General features: G+C 51.1%; 2 protein-coding genes across 6 annotated transcripts in view; both read right to left on the minus strand.

Moving 5' to 3' along the window:
• Positions 1–21,451, minus strand: part of PPIB (peptidylprolyl isomerase B) — a 151,295-nt gene that overhangs the window by 48,950 nt on the left and 80,894 nt on the right. The window lies entirely within an intron of this gene.
• CSNK1G1 (casein kinase 1 gamma 1) overlaps positions 1–21,451 on the minus strand; it is a 75,186-nt gene that overhangs the window by 45,382 nt on the left and 8,353 nt on the right. For all 4 annotated transcript variants that reach the window (XR_011338320.1, XR_011338321.1, XM_069867202.1 and 1 more), the window contains exons 2-3: positions 18,843–18,949; positions 3,542–3,956 (exon numbers count right to left, since the gene is read on the minus strand). Coding sequence is in view for 2 of the 4 variants with exons in the window: in XM_069867202.1 (XP_069723303.1) it covers positions 3,542–3,719 (178 nt within the window). In the remaining 2 variants the exon portion in view is untranslated. The remainder of the gene's footprint in view (positions 1–3,541; positions 3,957–18,842; positions 18,950–21,451) is intronic.

Below are 21,451 nucleotides of genomic sequence, written 5' to 3' on the forward strand. Positions count from 1 at the left end.
CCATGGTCGAGGAAGATCGTGTTGGAGATCATTTAGGTGAACTGGACACCCACAGATCCATGGGCCTTGATGGGATGCACCCAAAAGTGCTGAGGGAGCTGGTAGATGTTATCACTAAGCCACTCTCCATCAACTTTGAAAGGTAATGGAGAACAGGACAGGTGCCTGAGAACTGGAGAAAAGCCACTGTCACTCCAGTCTTCAAAAGGGGCAAGAAGGAGCAGCTGGGAAACTATAGGGCAATCGGCCTCACCTCCATCCCTGGAAAGGTGACAGAACAGCTCATTCTGGATGCCATCTCCAAGTATCTAGAGAAAAATAAGGTTACTGGGAGTGTTCAACATGGATTCATGGAGAGCGGTGGCTGTTGTCTACCTTGGCAGGCTTTTGACAGTCTCCCACCACATCCTCACAGCTTAGGAAGTGTGGGTTGGACGAGTGAACAATAAGGTTAGTTGAGAACTGTGTGGGTGGCAGAACTCAGAGGGCTGGGCTCAGTGGTGCAAAGCTGAGTTGGAAGCCTGTGGCCAGTGGTGTCTCCCAGATGTCAGTACTGGGCCCGGTCCTGTTCAGCATCTTCATCCGTGACCTGGTTGAGGGGACAGAGTATACCCTCAGCATGTTTGCTGATGACACAAATGGGAGGAATGGCTGATCCACTGGAAGGCTGTGATGCCATTCAGTGAGACATGGACAGGCTGGAGAGCTGGAAGGAGGGGCACTTCATGAAGTTCAACAAAGGCAAGTGCAGAGATCTGCACCTCAAAAGGAATCATCTCATGCACCAGTACAGGTTGGGGCTGACCAGCTGGAAAGCAGTGCTGTGGAGAAGGACCGGTCTTGGTAGACAACAAGCTGACATGAGTCAGCACTGTGCCCTTACAACCAAGAAGATCATGGGATGCATGGAGAGGAGTGTGGAGAGCAGGTGAGGGGGGATTCTCCTCTCCCTCTGCTCACCCCTAGAGAGGCACCGTCTGGAATCCTGTGCCTGGTTCTGGGCTCTCCAGCTCAAGAAAGACAAGGAACGACTGGAGTGAGTTCAGCGGAGCCCATGGACATGATTATGGGGCTGGAGCATCTCACTGAGGAGGCTCTGGGTCTGTCTAGCCTGGTGAAGAGCAGATGGAGAGGGGATCCCATCAATGCCGATTCACATCCAATGGGCAGGGGGCAGGAGGAGGGAACCAGACTCTGCTCAGTGGTGCCCAGCAACAGGACAAGGGGCACCGGGCACAAACTGGAGCACAGGAAGTCCCACCACAACATGGGGAAAAACTTTTTTCTTGTGCATATAACAGAGACCTGGAACCAGCTGCCCAGGGAGGTGTGAAGTCTCCTTCTCCGGAGACATCCCAACCCACTTGGACGTGCTCCTGTGCAGCTGCTGGACGTGACCCTGCTGTAGCAGGGGTTGGACTGGGTAAGCTCCAGAGAACCCTGCCAGCCCCACCAGCCTGGGATTCTGTGGTAAGGACCTCACACCTCACGGTAGTCATTGATGTGGCCATGGCCCAGACCCAGTGCGCTCCCCACATAACCAGCACTTGCAAAACATTTACTGGTGTGTTGGAAGAAATTAGCACGTGTTGGCTTCTCCACAGTTAAAGCTGAATTTCTCCATAACCCGACCTTTTCAGGAATGCAATCTCGTGCACAGCTCCCGTGCTGTGGGACATCACCTCAGTCAGAAACCCAACACTGCTGAAATCTGGAGAAATGTGAAAGAAAGCCACAGCAATGGGATTGGCACTTGGGCACTGACCAAACACATGCTGGAGCCTGGTACCTAGGGGACCTCTCCAGCTGCGGAGCCATGGAGCAGAGCGAGGAATGCAAAGCCACGCAACCTCTCCACAGGGACCCTGCATTGGGATGGTGGCTGCTGGGGAGCTTTGGTACTGCATTCAGCTCTCTGTGTTCTCTGTGACGACCCAGTCATGACTTCAGCTGTCAGGTACGTTCTGGCTCCTGAAGGTGGGAGTTTCTGTCCATGCCCTCAGTTTCTCTCCGCCTCTGGAGCATTACCTCCGCTCCTGCTCAGCAGTAGAACCGCTCTGACGAAACGCTGAAACCAACCCCCCTGTTTATCGAGACAGAGCACAAACGAGCTGCTTACCTTGTACTGCACAGAAGTGGCACGTCAAACCAAACCCGAGAGCAAAAGATTACACAGCTCAACCCAAGAGTACATAGATTCTGAGCAGGAACTTACAGAGATGCTATCAGCAGTGATGTGTTATAAACTCTCTGAGTACCTGAAGCGACTTCCCAATTGATTTATTTATTGATTTAATTATCACCACTTGTGCCTGGTGCACAAATGATTTTAGTTTTAATTTCAATTCTAAATACATACCAAATTTGGGGCAAATGCCATTTATATCAGCCAACCCATCTTGAGCACCCGCAAGTTCCTGATCACAGCAACAAATCCATTCAGCAGCAGAGCAGAAACACAATTGTTTTACTTATCTCAGGATCAAGACCATCACAGAACCACAAGACAGTTTGGGTTGGAATGGACCGCCAAGCCCATCCAGTCCCACACCCTGCCATAGGCAGGCACACCTTCCACTGGATCAGGAGCTCCAAGCCCCATCCAGCCTGGCCTTGAATCCCTCCAGGGATGGGGCAGCCACCACTGCTCTGGGCAACCTGGGTCAGGGCCTCCCCACCCTCACAGCAAAACATTTCTCCCCAAGATCTCATCTCAATCTCCCCTCTTTCAGCTGAAAACCATTCCCCTCGTACTATCCCTGCCCTCCCTGGTCAAGAGCCCCTCTCCAGCTTTCCTGGAGACGAGCACCACAAGGTACTGTTTCTGACCTCCAGGACTGCCCCAAACCCATGGACCAGGAGCACAGGGGCATGTAATTAAAAATGCCGGCTCCTCCTCCACCTCATTTCAAACCCAAACAACAGGTTAGTGCAGCCATCTGTGCGGGTGACCAGCTGCAAGATGTGGGGAGGAGACTGACGACTCATGAACAATCAGGGCCTGCCGGCTGGTGCAGCAACCAGAAGACTGGCCAGCACAGCCTGCTCCTTGCCAGCCAGCGAGTCAGAAATGGCATGGATCAGGGAGCAGGCGATGAGGCCCAAGCGAAGGTACCGAGGTCAGTGAGAGATGCGAACAGGGAGGATGTGGCCGAGTGCTGGGGAAGAGTTGCAGCCATTTGTTTAACAGGGCAGCCTGGATTATGAACAAGACATCAAGAGTCAAATTCAGCAACACAGGCTGTTAAAAAGACTTTTTCACCTTAGGCAAGACATGCAGCGCTGAGAACAGTCTCCATTGTTGGGATCGCTCACAGTTTGCATCTTTGGCCTCTCCATTGTGTTCGCTTTGACTTTATGCAAATAAAATGAATGCTAACAGTTACACTTTCTGAGTCAAGAGCTGTGGGTGAGGCAGCTCAACACCTGGGAAACAGACAAGCGCATGCACTTCCCGAACCAGGGAATAGTGTACATTTTCATATTCCAGTCGGAAGATGCGACTCTCGTAACGCAGGCCACAAGAGCGGTTACTTCTTACCTAGTCTGAGCTCTCCGAAGTTCCCACACCCGATCTTCTTTCCCACTCTGAAGTTGGGTCCCACCATAAGAACACCAGAAGATGCTGATGAGCTTGGTCGAGATCCATGCCCGCTCCTTCCTGGCATTCCTTTCGTCGTCCGCTGCCTTTCATCCTTTTCCCTATTAGGATGGTCCATGGTCTTAGTGAAACGTGTCTGCCAGCAAGCTGGCAGAAAGGGACTGGAGTACACTCTCTCCTCCTCAGAACACAAATCTATATCCAAAAGGGTCTGAGTCAGGGTCCAAGGGAGTCATGGAAATGCATGGAGTCCTTTTGGCACCGTGTCCAGTTTCCTAATGCATCCTGATAATGCACTGAGGATTTGATGACGTTCTGAGAACTCGAGAAAGGCCAGTTGCTTTTGATTTCTTTCCTGGGGAAAAGAAAAGGGAGATATGAAATCAAAATCAGTATTTTAAATTGCCAAGCAAGAAACATACAATGGGGCCAGCGTCCTGGCCTGGAGGAAGTTAATGTTACCATTTCCTTAACCATTTGCTAACAAAAGGCCCCAGTACCATGAAGGGATCCAAGAACCGCCTACCCCCTGCTGCCAAGTTTCCAGGACTCACCTGCACGCCCTAACAAAACCCACTTCACTGACACCTGCATGTCAGGTGGGAGCCGCCAGATTGTGTCCCACCCTCAAAGCAAGGGTGAAGTGTAAAGTTTGTTCTGTTCTTACTTTGTACATTTATAACATATTGCACAAAAGCCAGGCAAAAAATAGAAGGTGGGAAATGAAAGGTGCCAAAAGAAGAAAACACCACAGCACTTTGGAAGGCTGGAAAATCAAATTCTCCTTATCTGACATCTTTTAAAGCTGAGCTCCGATATATTTGCTAATTGGAGCTGTTGTTGTAGGGAGATGATCAGAACCTGGAACCAAAGCGAGATTCCTGATTTTAAAAAGCCAGAAGTTCCCCGAAAGCTGTGCCAATCGCGTTACCGACACACTCATCCTCTGCAATTTAGTTGCCAAAACACGGAGATCTGGAAAAATAGAAGTTCTAATGGAATTAGGCAAGGGACTTGAGGCCAAGGTCTTCCTCGGCAGCCCACATTCCTGACTGGCAAACAGAAGCTAGACAGTTCTCCCACAGGAGCTGAAGTATGCCTTCCTCCCACATGTCCAACCGTGTCACCACCACAACCCCAGGGCAGACAATTCTGCCCCACTGGTGCGTCTCATGAGCACCCCTCCTCACTCCGGCAAAAGAGGACAAGGAAGAGATGCTTCTCAACCCACGGAGGCCAGCGGTTCCTCTGTGCCCATTGACTGGCCTGAGAAGACAGGCAGGAGCTGCACAGATGCAGGATGTTCTGCTCCACACGTGCAGCCCAGGACCGGGGGAAGACTGGCATCTCACCACAAGACTTTTCCTGGGACACGAACTCATGCTTGATTGTTGGAGCGACCAGGTGATTCAACCCACCCTGCTAGGGTTAGAATACATCTCCACCACTCCAACGCAGAACTCTGAACAGCAGACCATTGTAGCCTGATGGACCAATCCAGAGGCATCAGGGGTGGTGGCCGACCTTCCGCTGAGTTCCCAAGCAATCGGGAAGGTGAAGGGAAAGGTTGCAACCTGCACAGATGCTGCATCGGGAGCTCGCATTGGGCAGTGCGTATGGACACTCTGGAGATGGCTGTGGTGCAATTCTTAAGCAAAAACTAAAATAAACAGAACTGGAGCCATCTTGCCATCCCAGGATCTGCACAGGTGGGGCTGTATCTTTTCAGGACGCTGCTGCAGTCACAGCTGGAAAGCTGTGAGTAGAAGACCACTGAATAATTTTAGAACCAATGTTTGTGTGGTATTTTCCATGGATGCTTACAGCTAAGATGTCAATATTTGGAAGGTTAAGTCAGCGTACACCTGCACCACATCTGTCCTACCAATGTGGCCATACCGACCCAGAATTGGCAGTGTCATGCTCCCAGTGCAGTACTGAGTCATGTGTGAAACGCCATTCGGGAGTAAAAGCCACTGGCCTCGCCAGAGAGGAGTGGGAGATGTTGAAGTTGAAGGCCAACAGCATCCTGGCTTGGCTCAGCCATGGGGTGGCCAGCAGGAGCAGGGAAGGGATTGTCCGTCCCCTGCAGTCAGCACTAGGGAACCTGCACCTCAAATCCAGCCTTCAGTTCTGGTCTCCTCACTCCAAGAAGGACATTGAGAGGCTGGAGCACGTCCAGAGAGGGGAACAGACCTGGGAAGGGTCTGGAGAACAGGCGTTGTGGGAGCAGCTGAGGGACCTGGGGCTGTTTAGCCTGGAGAAGAGGAGGTGAGACCTCATTCCTCTCTGCAGCTCCTGAAAAGGAGGCTGTGATGAGGTGGGTACTGGGCTCTGCTCCCAAGGAACAAGGGATGGGATGAGAGGAAATGGCCTCAATTTGTGCCAGGGGAGGGGAGATTGGATAGTGGGAAATATTTCTTCCCTGGCAGAGACTGCCCAGGGCAGAGGTGGAGTCCCCATTCCTGGAGGGGTTCACAAAGCATGTGGCACTTGGGGACAGGGTTCAGTCAGCATGGGGAGGGGGAGGCTGAGCTGGTGGTTGGGCTGAATGAGCTGAGAGGGTTTTTCCAACCTCAGTGATTCCATGATTCCCTGTTCACACACAAGAAGCTAAACACTTAGTAATTAACAAGCTTTACTTGCACCCCAAATGAATCCAAGATTTCAGTTAAAGCCGAATATAGATTAGCAGGAAGCATCTGTTATTTGCAAACAGGATGAACTGGTTTTTCAACCCAGACATCCCAGCACCGTTTGGAGATAGCACTGTCTCAAAGCTGTTTGCGTAGAGGGAAGCCCAGTTGTTTCTGCTGCGTGAAAGCAGCTTGCAGAGCCCTGGGGATGCTCTGTTGGACACCAGAGCAGTGCAGTGACCAGACCCAGCCTGGCCTGTCCTGGGAGGAGAAAGGCTGCAAAATGAACAAAGGGCAAAGGGCAGTCACTGAACCTATGGGATTCTAAGGACTGGATGGAAGAGGGGCTGCAAATCCGTGAAGGACAAGGCAAAATCTGCCCATCAGGGCTGGATCACAGCAAAGGAAGAAGGAGCTAAACACGTTTCATAATGCAACAAGCAGATTACTTCCCTTGCTCGCTCAGCTCCCAGTGACAGGGCCAGCAGTGTGAAAGAAAAGTCCATGTAAGTGAAACCCACTGGTTTCTAAACAGCCCTGCTGGGGGTGAGGCGGTTGGAAAGAGATGGGCTGTTTGAGAACATATGGTCATGCTTTCCTGCCTGATGCCAGCAGCTAGGTAACCTCCGTTCTGCCATGAAGCACTGTTGTCTTCCGACCTGCAGAGCAAATGCCCCAGACGGCTAGGTGGTTCTGCAGCAGAACCCGGGTGCAAGTCCTTTCCAAGCTGTTTGCCTGCTTGCTGGCACAAGTGTGTTACAGAAAAGCTCTTCACTATCTATGACAAAAAGGAGCTGAGAGCCCCCAAAAGATAAAGGTGCAGGATTGTTTCACATGACTGATGAGGTAGCCGTGCTCTCCAGCAGCTACAGGGTGGGTGGGCCTCCATCAGCACTCTGTGACACATGTACATCATTCCAGTGAGGGCTGCTTGAGCCTCTTGTGAGGGCGAGCCCCCTGTAGCATCCATACAGAATCCCCCTCCTCCAAACTGAAGTCAGAACTCACCCAAACCCAGCGCACCCAGTGTCAGACTCGGCTTAAGAAGCACAATCCTTGGTTTGACACTCACCACCTTGCCCAGTGCCCCTTAGATGGGGCGAGCAGCTCTGCTCTCCCCAGGCAGACCAAGCACGGAACTCACCACATATGTTCTGGTGGAGAAATGAAATGTTAACGGCTATGAGCTACTCTGCCTCTATTCTTCCCCGTTTGCCATCTGGGTAGTCTCCCCAGGGGGAAAGATGGAAAGGTCATGTCTGACAGTCTGCAAATGCTCAGCATCCTTGTTCTCAGCTGAAAGCCTCCTGCCAACAGCAATTCAGCTTAGCAAAGAATGAGGGAACCAGGCACTGGAAAGGCTCTTTCTTACGGTCAAGTCTATGAGCAAATCCCGGCTGCTGGCACATCGGATTATGGAATCAGGGAATGGTTTGGTCTGGAAGGGACTGCAAAGACCATTCAGTCCTACCCCCTGCCATGGGCAGGGATACCTCTCATTGAATTCTGTAGCTCCAAGCCCCATCCAACCTGGCCTTGAACCCCTCCAGGGATGGGGCAGCCACCCCTGCTCTGGGCAAGCTGGGCCAGGGCCTCCCCACCCTCACAGGGAAATATTTCTGCCTAAGATCTCATCTCAATCTCCCCTCTCTCAGCTGAAAACCATTCCCCTCATCCTATCCCTGCCCTCCCTGGTCAAGAGCCCCTCCCCAGCTTTCCTGGAGCCTCTTTCAGCACTGGAAGCTGCTCTAAGGTCTCCCTTCTCTTCTCCAGGCTGCACAGCCCCATCTCTCCCAGCCTGTCCTCGTACAGGAGGTGCTCCAGCCCTCACATCATCCCCGTGGCCTCCTCTGGCCTCACTCCCACAGCTCCATGTCCTCCCTGTGCTGAGGACTCCAGAGCTGGACACAGGCTCCAGGTGAGTGTCACACAGCAGAGCAGAGGGGCAGAATCCCCTCCCTCCCTGCTGGTCCCACTGCTCTGGGTGCAGCCCAGGACACAGTTGGTTTCTGGGCTGCAAGTGCATGTTGCACAAAGACTTTTCAGTACTGCTATCACCTGCTGAAAACGGCCCTAGTAAATACAGCAACAGACACAGCTTTTGAGGACCAACACAGTGCTTGGCTTTGCAGGAGAAGTGACAGGAGACCAGCCTGCAATCTCAAGTTAGTCGCGTTAATATTTAAAGGCTGCTCAGAACACCTGGACAATTTCCTGCCTCAATTCAAGCTTTTTCAGAACGATTTTCTTTCCCATCTTCACACTCACTCAGCAAGATCACTCCTGGAGGTTTCTTGTGCTTAAACAAGGCTGCATGGAGATCTTTCCCTAGCAGTGACTCAGTGATTCCAGAATTCATGTCACTGCAGTGCAGTTGGAGGCATGGGAACAGTTATTTAATCAAAGACACAGGCTTGAATGGAAATCACTTAAAGCATGGTTAGCTACAGAAAAAAAAACAACTTTGGATCCTACACACTTCAAACTCTTGGGAGCCAAGATCTAACTCAACACCACTCCTCCACCAAACCACCGCAGCACTGGAGCTACAAAGCAACTTCTCGGTGATGTTGAAGGTCTTGACGCTCGCGCGAGGATCCATCGCAGTCCAGTGCAAAGGATGGCCGATCACCCAAGGGTTCGTTAGGGCACAGAGATGTGGCTGACAGCCACGGAATCATTGCAGTTGGAAAAGCTCTCTCAGCTCACCCAGCCCAAGCGTTGGCCCAACCTCCCCATGCCGACCAAACCTTGTCCCCAAGTGCCATGTCCACACGCTTTGTAAATACCTCCAGGGATGTGGATTCCACGTAGGTTCTCAATGAAGTCCTTAAGTTTGACAGCCGCAGTAAAGAACAATGCAAAGTAGTCTGAAGAAGCCAGAACAAGTCTTTCTCCTACCCTTCAAAGGAAAAGCTTGCTTCTCTGACACTGAGAATTCCTTTGACCTATTGGAGATGCTCTGGAGACCCTTGCACGGCTAGAATGAGAGCTGTCAACCTCTTGTTTTGAGGCACAACTTCAGAAAATCTATCCAACTGAAACTGCAAATCATTGAATGGTTTGGGTTGGAAGGGACCTTAAAGATCATCCAGTCCCAATCCCCTGCCATGGGCAGGGACACTTTCCACTGGATCAGGAGCTCCAAGCCCCACCCAACCTGGCCTTGAACCCCTCCAGGGATGGGGCAGCCCCCACTGCTCTGGGCAACCTGGGCCAGGGCCTCCCCAACCTCACAGCAAAACATTTCTCCCCAAGATCTCTCAATTGCCCCTCTTGTAGCTAAAAACCATTTCCCCCGAAGAAGCTGTGGCTCCCTCCTAGCCCTGGTGTGTCCTCCAGAGGGACAACGCGCTTTTACGCCCTGCCATGGGGCAACCTTCAGCACCACAGAAACTGGAGTTGTTCTTCATTGTCGCACAGCCTCATACATAGAGAGGGAGGGGGAGAGAAACCTGCAAGTGGACAAGACCAAACCCAGCGGTTCTGGTGGGTGAAACCACAAGAATGCTCTGTGCAGCCAAACTTTAGAGCTGGGCCAGCAGGCAAAGCCCGTATGCCCCATAGCAATGGGGAAGCAGCCATCCCTGCAGAGCTTGCCTGGGTCTGTCCCACAGACTCTCACAGTTGCCCAACAGATCAGACTTGGCCCCTGTCTCCAGGTTGCTCATCACTAGAAACTCCTTGTCAGAACTGGTTAATAAACTGGAACCAACAACGTAAGCAGTGGTGAGCCAGAATATCGGCATTCATTAAACAAACAAACAGCAGAGGTGATGCCAAGTACAGAGACAAGCAGTGCGTTAAGAGGAAACACAAGAAAACCTGATACTCAATGGCTTAATATAGATGTCTTTTTGTTTTAATGCCTGAACCTCACCTTCTCCTTATTCGTAGATGCTGCCTTTCCGGCAGGCACAGGATGGAGGATCAGACCACACTGTCGGTTCACATAATTGTAAGTCTGGCAGGAACTCAGCTGACATTACCTGCATATTTTGCCTGCAACTCAGCTGTCTCAAAGAGGAAACCATGTAGCTGAGCTGTACGCACAAACCTCCCCAGCCTCCTGTGGGCTGTTTGTTGGGAGGCAAACAGCTGCGCAGCTAGGGTGACCGGCCCTGTGACCACGTGCAGAGGCTGCAGAGCCCAAGGTAGCTATAAAGGTGAGAACCCAGACCCCTAGAGAATAAATCCTGCTTGCTTGTCATTAATAAATCCATTGATTCAGCCTCAGGAAACAAACCTCAGGGTTGCTACCAAGAAGAAGCAGCGGCACCAGTACCCTGACTCCCTGTCACTGCCACACATTCTCCCACCCTACTGCTCCCGCAGGGCAAGGGCCTTACTAGGGTTCTCACTTCTGTCAAGAAGCACCAGTAAAACCCTCACTCTCTGCAGCACCATGTCGCTCACAGCCTGAAAGCCGCTGCAGCGAGGTGTCGTCCCTTCCACTAAGGGATTATGGAAACTTGATAGAGTCAGTGCTGCAGCTGTGCTACAGATCCAAACTGCTGCAAACCCTGCTCCTATGGGGAGCAGCCTCATGCTGTATAAAACATAACCTTCTCCTTTCTTGCCGAGGTTTCAGATTCCCCTTTTTCCAAGGTCCCAACTGCATGTCCATAAGAAGCAGCTCTGCCATCAGAAAAGACTGATCTGAGAGCCCACATCATTGAAAAGTGCCAAGGATTCTATGCAGACCAAGCATGGAGAAGTCCAAGAGGGCCAGAACACGCATAGGAGCTCCGTGATGACACTATGAACTAATTCTGCCTCTTTGCTTGGGTTTATTTGATTGGTTTCTTTTCTTTTTTTTTATTTATTTCTAAACCAAGCAAAGGTCACTGCTCTTGCTGGCAACTGTGCTGCCTCCTCCCCAGTGCAAGGTACAGGCTGGGTTACTGGTTTCAATACCTGCTATCCCCACCCAAACCCCATACGCTCCATAAAACCCTGCACTTCCTCAGCAGAGCAATTGGGTGTAATCATCCCAAGCTACAGCACCAGACAGTTGTGTTAGCTCACAGAAAGTCAATGTTTGGGCCTGGTTCTGTCCTCAATACAGCGAGGAATTGGTCACACCATCAGCCCGTGGCATAGCCATCAATAGTCTGGGGAGCTACACAGTGTTAGAAAGGCTGGAAGGCTCCAGTGTTGCTATTGTTCATTCATTTTGTGGGAGGTTCTTCCTCAAATCTGAAGGCAGCAAGTTGACAGTGGCTTAAAATTCTTTTAGCTTCTTCCAAGGTTTATTAGCCAGCACCATCCCATGCCCATCATTTGTCTACCTGTGCCTCTCAAGATCATGGAACTGTTTTGGATAGAAAAGACCTTGAAAATCAAGTCCAACTGTAAAAAGCTTATTGTACTGCTTATCGAGGTGAGTCAGGCAGAGCAGCACTGGGAGAGGCAGGCCCTCCATGCTGGCAGCCCGCATAAAGCCGTCCAGCACTCCAGGACACATCTGGGAGGCAGAAGCAGTGAAAGGAATGGCAACAAACACTCCCAACGACAGAGTTAAGAGCAGCTCTGGAGGTTTCTTTTGTCTGTATTCATTCAGCTGACAGCAGTTTCCTTCACGCACCATCAAGCCCATCAAATTCCTCCCTTAAGAATGCGGTCAAATTCAAATTTGCAAAGGATTAGCCTGGTTAGGAGACATCATTGTCCCTTCCTCATTCACGCTGTTATCCTGAGCACAGGGCCAAAAGCAGGGCCAGCAGGGCAAGAGAGAGGGGATTCTGCCCCTCTGCTCTGCTCTGGGGAGACCCCATCTGGAGCCCTGCGCGCAGTTCTGGAGCCCTCAGCACAGGAAGGCACTCCAGAAGGTCTTGTTGGAGCAAGGCCAGAGGAGGCCACTGAGATGATCTGGTGGCTGGAGCACCTCCCATATGAGGACAGGCTGAGAGAGTTGGGGTTGTTCAGCTTGGAGAAGAGAAGGCTGCGGGGAGACCTTAGAGTATCATCACTGCTTGGATTCCTTTGGCTTCCCCTGAAATGGCACAAACGCAGGTGACATGACAGAGCCCGCATCTCCTCTGGCCTCTCCTATGCACTTGCAAGTGGAGCAAATGAAAGGATTAGGATTTTGCAGCCTTTCTGGGAATTGTTTCCTGGGTGGCTGTGAGAGGCACAGGTCAGCGGTGGGGTTTGGGTTGTCTTAAGGGAATGTCAGTAGGACAACTGTTCCCATTGCTGTATGCGTACAAGGAAGCAGCTTGTACCTGATCAGACACGTATCACATCCATTAATCAGCTCTAGTTATCCTGATGGTGGGGTTTGTTCCAGGAAAGCGATCAGCATGACTCAGCATCCGTGCACCACTCGGAAACAGCTCTCCCAGCTCTATTTACGACAGCACAACCGCCACTTCTGGGTGTGAGTCAAAGCTCCATCTGTAGCCTGGTTCTGACTGCAGAGGGGCTCAGACACACGGAACACACTGGATATTCAGCCACCTGCAAGCACTGAGGCACAGTAAGAAGGCTCGAGTGATAAGGAAAACTTCCAAGTCTTAAAAGTGAAACAATTAAGCATTTACTCCCAGATTCCTTGTGACCTGAGGGAAAGAAACAGCAGGCAAATGTTTCTCCAAAAGCCATTGGTTTGGCCCATTAACGTTTTCTATCCACTTCACGTGCCTTTTTAAGCGGCTGCCTCCAGGTGGATCCCCAAACAGCCTCATCAGCCCCTGCAGCACCCCATGAGTCTGAAACACTGCTTCCACATCACAGAGTGGTTCCAAGTCCTCCATCCCATCCCCAGCAATGTGACAGAGCATCACCAGCCTGGACTACAGCAGCCTTAGCAGTTTAGCGGTCAGGCTGAAACCAAAATTAAGCCAAGAGGAGACCCCTCAGGCCCAAAGGAACCTCCTGGAGCCAGCAGCTGTCGCTCAGGAACACAACTCTGACTCTAGGGCAACATCCTGCCTGTATGGTACCAGATCCCTTCAAAATCGGTGCCAGCAGCATCCAGGCAGCACTACAACCTGGAAGCGCCGGGCAGACAAGCAATGGGAAGCACCGTGTCCAAGTAGTCTCCGCATCTGGTACTGGGGAGAAGGGAAAGATTTCTGCCCTGCTTCTCAGGGATGTGTGAGGTGGAGCAGAGCCTGAGCGCACTACTACCTCCCTGCTCCCAGACCCCTCACCCTGACCTTGCCTGACCTGGCCTGTCCCCACTTACAGCTCTGCCTGTGTCCTAGGTACAAGGAAGGACAGTGCAGGAGTCACAGCCAGGCTTTGGGTGTCTCCTGGGGGCTGAAGGAGACAGAGATGGGCTGGTTTACAGTGCTAGGTAGCCCCTAGGTAGCCAGAACAGCCCTACCTGGCACACACATGCCGGATGGCTCATTCTGTTTGACATCTAGCTGTCCTAAAGGACATCTTCCTGCTCCTCCATCCATCAAATGCCCATAAGCCTCTCCACTTCACCAGCTCTAGCACTCGTGTGACCTCTCAGCGAGCCAGCTCCAGAACTATATGACTTTGACAGGTTCCCGAGCTGCGTCCCTACCAGGGGATTAAAATAAGCCTTAGGGACAGCCACGGAAAGGTACAGCTCAACGGGATCATCCTTCTCAGCAGCAGCATGCTGTCACACACTGCTGTTCCATCAAATGGTCAGCTGAGGAACTTGCAGACAGTTGGACATTTACGATTCTTCAGACTCCTAAAAACAAATGCCAGTACTCGAGGAGTTCTGCTTCCCCATTGTCTGATACCTGGCGGCAGCGCTGTTCGTACCCAGAACACCAGAGACATAAAGGCTTTCACCTATGTCCACGGCGGCAGCAATGGCATTCACCGGAACTGCAGCTGCATCTTCCACACTCACACGGTTCTCAAACCCTGGGATGCAGCATGGCCTTCTTCCCCCACCACACCAGGAGAAATCAGGACAGGGAATACTGAATTCCAAACCTGGCAGATATTTAGCAAGGAAAATAATTGGATAGCAGTTTGAAGAGGTGTTATCTCACACACACTGAAAGAAGCAGCAATACAACTGGTTGTGCAGGGACGACAGCAGCAGGGACCACAGCCGGGACCAGCTGGCAGACAGTGGGCAATGTGGCCATGAGGTTGTTCCAGCACAGTGTTCCTGTACGAATTCCCCTCCACGAGCTTGGAACCTGGCTGCCAACGCAACCCCGATGGAAGCGGCACAGGAGAAAGGAGCTAGAGTTACAGTCTTAGGAGAAGAAAGGGATGTGGAAGTGACCTCTCACTTAAGCAACCCACCAACTTTTTGTGGGAAGGCATCTCAGTCTTCCAAAACCACACCAAGCAAAGGCTAACAAGTACCAGCATCCCTAGCTGTGGAGACTGGAGCATCCACATTGTGTCCAGAAGTATTCCCAGCACCAGAGAAGCAGCATTTCCAGCAGAAGCTTCTCTAACCTGAACCAGCAGATACTCTGACCTCTGAAACCTTGAAGCCCTCTGCAGAGCCACGCTTCTCAACCCAGTCCACACTCCTTGAGTACGGACCTGTCACCAGTACTCCCAGTTCAAGACCAGTACATTTATTCTTGAAGATCTGTACAGCTTTTCATGCATTCAGATTCTCAAAAGCTGCATCGTATCCACACCAACCACACTGTTCCAAGACTGACAGAAGGTCCAGCCAGGATACCACCAGTATAGCCACCTTCAGGTCCAACCTGCCCAATCAGGGGAAGCACAGTGGGACCTGGGCTGGGATATCCTCACAGGGAAGGGAAATGGCACAGCTTTGCTTCGAATAACCTACTACCTGCAGACCTGGAGTTGAAAACTGATCCCACAACCCAGGGATAACACCAGATCATCCACCCCCAGCAGAAGTTCTCTTGTGCAGGGCAGTCTCAGAATGACAGTGTTGCTTGAAGCCCTAGGATGGGGATGTTTCAGAAGCAAGAGCTGATTGGACCTCCTACAGCCACCATCAGGACTGCTCACCCCACATCCCCCAGTACGACGCTGGAGCTGAAAAACTGAGACAAGAGTTGGTTTCCCATGGAAACATGAAATACAGTCGGCCTAGCAAAGCACAGGGGTTGATCACAGAGGACCTACAGGTGGCTATGAAGCCCAGCTGACCTCCAGAATCCATAGGAGGATCAGCACAGTGGGATATCCATCAGGCAGACTGAGCCCAGACACTACTAATTACCCAAGTAACACTAACCCTTGCAAAACAGCTTGATTCCAACCCCCCACAACAGGAAACATTAAACCCATGGAAAAGGCCTCATACATACCACAAAACCCAGGGATCCATCGCTGCTGGAATGAAACCACATGGCTTGCACTGGGTTTTGAGAAAGAAAACAGGGCTCATGCTGACATACAATTGTTCCACCCCCACATTCGCCTTCACACATTTCTTACAGGTCAATTTTAAAGAATTAAGTCTTGTTCGGGGGAACATCTGGTGGCTGTTGCCAGAGGAGACAGACGAACTGCAACGCTTGAGCACAAATAACGGGTTACATAAAGCCAGGCTGCATAAGCAAGGACGCGCACTTTGCCAGTCCATGAACTGCAAACATCGCACAAAACCCTGTGTTCCATTTTTGGGTCAGAATGCAACAAAGTGAGCACTGACGCACTGCAACAGCCACGAAGAGTTGAGCTGGACTGTAATGAACCACCTGGCTAGCAGCTCTCCTAGAGACCTTCTGTAAATGGCAGAGACAGATGAATGCGATTCAGCTCTGGGCAATCTTGGCCCTAGATCAAGTTAGTACAAGCTGAGGAGTCAGAGATGGTTCTGGCCATCAACTCCAAGTCAGTGGCTCTCCCGTGCCTGGTGGGAGAGCATTTTCCATAATGCTCCAGAGCCCCTTCGGGGTCACTGTCCCCTTCCCCTAGGCATCTATCAGTGTCTGAGCCTACCACCCAGCAGCTGGAGCTGTGTTGCGTGGAACAGGAGGTGGGGTTCTGTGGGAGAAGGGAAGTAGACCTAATGGCATCGCCCTTTGAGTCCCTAAGACCAACAAGAAGCCTTGTTAGAGTACAGTTTTGATACAGGCTCTACAAATCAGGAAGTCCCAAAGCAGGAGAGGCAGCATTCCCGACAGCATCTCGAGCAGCGTGGCTCTAATAGACAGGAATTGCACTTCACATGATGTTCCTTTCCACAAATAGATGCTGCTGTGCTTTGAGGAGAGCTCTGGCACTTCACTACTCCAGCAGCCTCGTGGATGACTAACAATCAGAGCGCTGCACGTACAGTGGGATATTTTAGCTACCACACAGCATCAGGACCGCCCTCAACACACAGAGAACAGCAGAAGCTCCTACAGCTTGCACTGTTGCCTCCCTCTTTGACAACGGCTCCAAGACTTCAGATCCAGCTGGCTTCCTTCTGGAGAAAATCCCACTCTGAGCCAGCCCAAACAACATTCTCCTGCACAAGCTACCAGTGCTACAGGTCTACCCCACACCGCTATACCAGATCAGCTACTATGCAGAAAGCCACTGCAACATTCTGCTGGGTGAGCACAGAGGTGTCCCATGAGATTGACTGTGGAAGCCAGGAATTTAACTACTTGTTAATTTATGAAATCCAGGAAAAAAAAACTTGCTGCTAAAGCTGGATTCCTGGAACTGGAGGTGGCTCCCCAAGGACACTGGAGACAACAGGACAGGGTTAGGAGCCAACTCCTCACTCACACGGATGAAGCCTGTTCTTGCAGCACAAATGCAGGAGTGGAAGCACCTGGCACTGGTTTCACCCAAGCTGGGAAAAAGTCAAGCCAGTGCACCTCTGCCTGGGGATGCTGAGGCAGGGAACAAGGAGATGAAGTCCCAAATGCTCCTTGAACAAGTCACGACATGAGCCAGGGCACTCATTTAGGGGAGTATGGGCAAAAGGAAGTCATGGAATGGGAAAACCAGAGCTGCTTTAAAGAGTGAATTTAAATACACACAGCAATATAAAAGCAGGCAGGAACGGGATACAAATGTAGGCAGTTGGGAAGCAAGATCCATGGCCAAGACAGCAGCACTTCTGTGTATCTTGGAATTGATAAAGAATGTCAGTAACACATTATCAACTTCACAAGGATTAAAGAGAGACAGGATGGGTCTCCTCGTTGGATCATTTCCATTTCTGCTGCCCAGCAGTCTGGGTGTGAGGAACCCTCATCCTCCTGTGCAAGCACCTGAACAGAAAGCAAGGGCAGGGGGGAATCGGACATCGTGAGTTGGGCAGAAGCTTCACCTCGGTGAAAACGCACGCTGTGATCTCAAAGCCCATGGAAATTGGTTGATCCAGTCTCCCCTGGACCCACACGGAGATATGAACAGCACCATGCTGTGCCCGCCTATAGACCTTCTAAACAATTAAGGGCACTCCTCGTACTGGCACCACAGAAAGGGAAATGGGTTTCAGGAGGTGAAGCTGTAAACCAATTTGAGACACAGTTTCAAGGAAAATTGAAACAAAATTTTTCCTCCAGGCTGGAAGCTGCTGAAAACAGGAAAGCGCTGTCCATCCCTCTGCCCTGCCCCTGCCACCCCAGCTCAAACTATCCTTAGGCGGGAGCTGATTCAGCTTTCAACGTACAATATGGAATGATGATCTGAAAAGGATTTGTTCTGTTGTGTCAGTTTGTCCAACAGTAGAACCAGCATTCCCAAAGGTTGGTGCATAATGATAGCCCTGAACAAAACGCCCCAACTGCTTCACCAGTGTCACTCACCCTGTGCTGGTTCATATTTGAATGGAAATGCAGCCTGTTACTACATGTACGTGTATCTGGAAGTCCAGGGAGGGAAATCCAGAGCTAGTTTCACCCTGCAGTACTCATGACAGCCACGCTGACAATCCCTCCTGCCCGCAGAGGCGTGTACTGCTCTCAAGGTCGTTACTGTTACGACATCAACACTCCTCCTTGTTTACTTCCATCCTACTGCCTGTTCCATGGAATCAAGGCATCCATCCCCATCGGAGTCAAACACTCTCACCTACACATTATTCCCTTTGATTTCTCCCTGCTGGAGAGGAAAATTTTCACAACACTTTCAGCTTTGAGTTTTCTGCTCATTTAATGGGTCAGACATAACCAAACTGGCAGCCCAACCCCCGTTTCATTCATCACGCTGGGACAAAATGCTGACACATGGAGCACTCATTGCTGCCTGGTAAAAGTGCTTTGACTTTGTTAGAGAAGCTTCAGTTCACTGGGAAAGACTCTGGACTCTCCACAACATCAATTCTGCCCAGTTTCCATGTTGGAGCTGCTCCTGGCTGACATAGCTCTACAGCACCTACTCCTCAGCTCAACGAATATGGTTCTAAAAACAAAGCCAGCAAGAATGGATCAGGGATGCAAGCTCCCAGGGAAGTTACTTCAGATGAAAAATGCTGACAAAACTGAGAGGGTAAAAAAAAAAAAAAGTCTTTCAATGGAAATAAGGAATCAGAACTGAACCCCTTGTGTCTGGGTCTCCAAGCAGCCTTCCGCAGGCTTAGCAAACACTGCATGCACCTCAGGTAGGAGTGACTGGATTTTATTGTGTCTGCCCTCATGCATGGCTAGGATTTTAGGAAGGAACACTTGAGCCGTATGCAAAACACTGACATATCGAAGGCACATGATACTCACCACGTGTTTGGAACTCCTGTCTTGTGTTTGTTATCTGCAATCAGAGGGCAGCAAGTGTTGGGGCTGGGAAGCAGCAGGGCAGCCAGGCAGGCATCGCCGTGGTGAGTCTGGACAGGGAGAAGGGACAGGTTAGAAAGGCTCCACACAACAGCTCATCTTGTAACCTCCAACCCTGCTCCCTTCTGCTAAAAAACGTCACACCCCACAGTTTCAGTTTTCAGTTCAATATTCCAGATTCTGAGTACTGCATGGATGAAACTGAGCAGCTCCGACTGCCGCCCTGCAGACTGGTTCTTCTGAAACACTGCGCCTGACTCCCTCACACGCAGCACTCTGGCTTTAAGCAGCCAGGCTGCCCAGTGCGTGTTCCAGGCGTGCCGAAGACAGCACCATTATCCTTATTTTCCCAGCTATTACAGCAAGGATGGAAGCTGATGAGTTTGCACTGACCTGTCTAGGGCACAACGGTTGCTCTTTTCCCTGACACGGCAAAAGGAAACCTGGTACCAGAGAGCGCTTTTGCCATGTCCAACATCGTGTGCCAAACAGACCAAATCCACCCTCACTGTACGGCCCAGGGACACCGCTCGGACTGCAGCTGCAGGAACTCAGCCTCCCTCTGCCCTGTCCTTTGTTGTCAGTCCAGCCCGAGTCACAGAAGTGCCCTTCCAGTGTCATCGATGATTGCTGTCCTCAAGAAGCTATGCAGGGATTGCTCAATGGCCTTGCACGAGACTTCAAAGTCTCCACAAGCTCACAGCAGCTGTTGTTAATTAACCCTCATCTATAATTACCCAGCAGCAGCTCCTGAATGAAGTCAACTGCGGGGCTGAGGAACACGCCGCTGCTCCACAGCCTCCGCGTGCAAGTGGTGAGTGATGCCCATCCCTCCAAGATGACAAGGCATGCGGTGGATGGGCTGATCCTCCAACATTAGGTTTATTGTGAGGCATTTAAGGCAAGTGTTTGTTCCACCTGACACTAACGCTGTTCTGTGTTATGTGACTGGGTCAAAGGCTATGGCAAGGAAGAACCAGCCAAACTGGAACCAAATGAAGCCCTCCAAGAAAAGGGAACGGAGGCACCTCTATCCACAGAGAAAGAGGGATTGCAGCTTTATTTGACCTTGCAAAACTAACAGCATCTTGGGCAGAGGCCAGGAGCATCCAGGTAACATGTGTGTGAATGATGGGCTCCCTTCACCACAGAGGAGCTTGCTCCTTGGCCACCCTGAACGCACACCAGTTAAACCCAGAAGGAAAACAGTGCCGTACAAAAATTCCACTGGGGTTCATTAACCAAACCTGCCTCAGTTTCTTTACAGAAACCCAGCCTCTCCTAAGGGGCGGCACCTCCAAACAAGGAAACTTAAGGTTCTATTTATAGCCCGCTCTATGGTACAATGAGTTACATCAGTAATAAAAGTCAATAAACCACCTCATGCCATCCTACGGCTCCAGTGCAAACCAGGAGTTGGGTATCACTCACGTTCTGCTAGAAGAACATGATGACAGACAAGTTACAGAGGAGCCAAAGTACAACATGAGGAAGTTGCCCCTGCCAGGCAGCCTCTGCCACTTCTCACTGGCACAGCCAGGCGACAAAAACCCATCCCTACCTGCAGGGTAGGATGGGCATCCCTACCCATCTCTCGACCTGCAGCACAGACACGATTCCTCACACATTCACACAGACGGGACTCCAGTGTTCTGAGTGCACCTGAGGTTCACATTCCGTCCTTTCCAGCTTTGCACTGACGGAGCTGGGCTCACCTAGAAACCCTGCCCCGTAGCAAAGCATGGAGGAGCCCAGAGTAACAAAAGGATCCAGCTCACGACTGAGCACATGTTAAACCTGGCTGAGGAACCAGGAAATTCGTTCAGCTCAAGCATGGCAGGAGACAGAAGCCACCTCTTGTAGCAGGAAAAAGTGATGGTTAACAAGTGAGAGAACTGGTTTATGGTGGGAACAAGCTCCAGCCTTCCCTTTTCCAGGAAGCCTCACTGCCCAAAGCCCAGCATTGCAAAGGACCCTGGAACCATTCCCTTCCCGAAGGGAATTCTGTGGCAGTAGAAAGACCTTCTGTGGAAAGAACAACAATGGAAGAGGCAGTCGCAAACCACACACAGCAAGAGGGACCCTTCCAGCTTTTGACAGATAACGAAGATGTTTTGGTATGTAATGAGTACCTCACTTTTGCCTGCAACATCTCCTTGATGGCACAGCTGGGCCTTCAACATAGAGACACCATCTCAGCTTGAACTCAGACCTTAGCTTTCTACAACTGTGCAGATGCAACGCCGAATCCTTCGATGAGGGTGCTCTGCTTCCCACCACCCAACTTGTTTCAAGAAGAGCAGCAATTTATTTCTCAGCCTGCCACAGCCAGCAGGAATCAAATCACGTGGGGTTCAGAGCCGGGCACAGACAGGTCCCACACACCCATGTTCCAGACAGGCCCCTCTGCATTGCTTGTCATAAGTGTGGCATAGCCACCTCTCCTCAGCACACTGCCAGCCAGCAGTGCTCCTGTTCAGCTCTTGAAGGCCACGCTGCTCAGGCAAACACCGTCTCACTGGCTAGAGAGACCCTGCAGATCACAAACCCCT

The sequence above is a fragment of the Phaenicophaeus curvirostris genome, chromosome 12, assembly GCF_032191515.1.
Source record: "Phaenicophaeus curvirostris isolate KB17595 chromosome 12, BPBGC_Pcur_1.0, whole genome shotgun sequence".
Lineage (NCBI taxonomy): Eukaryota > Metazoa > Chordata > Aves > Cuculiformes > Cuculidae > Phaenicophaeus > Phaenicophaeus curvirostris.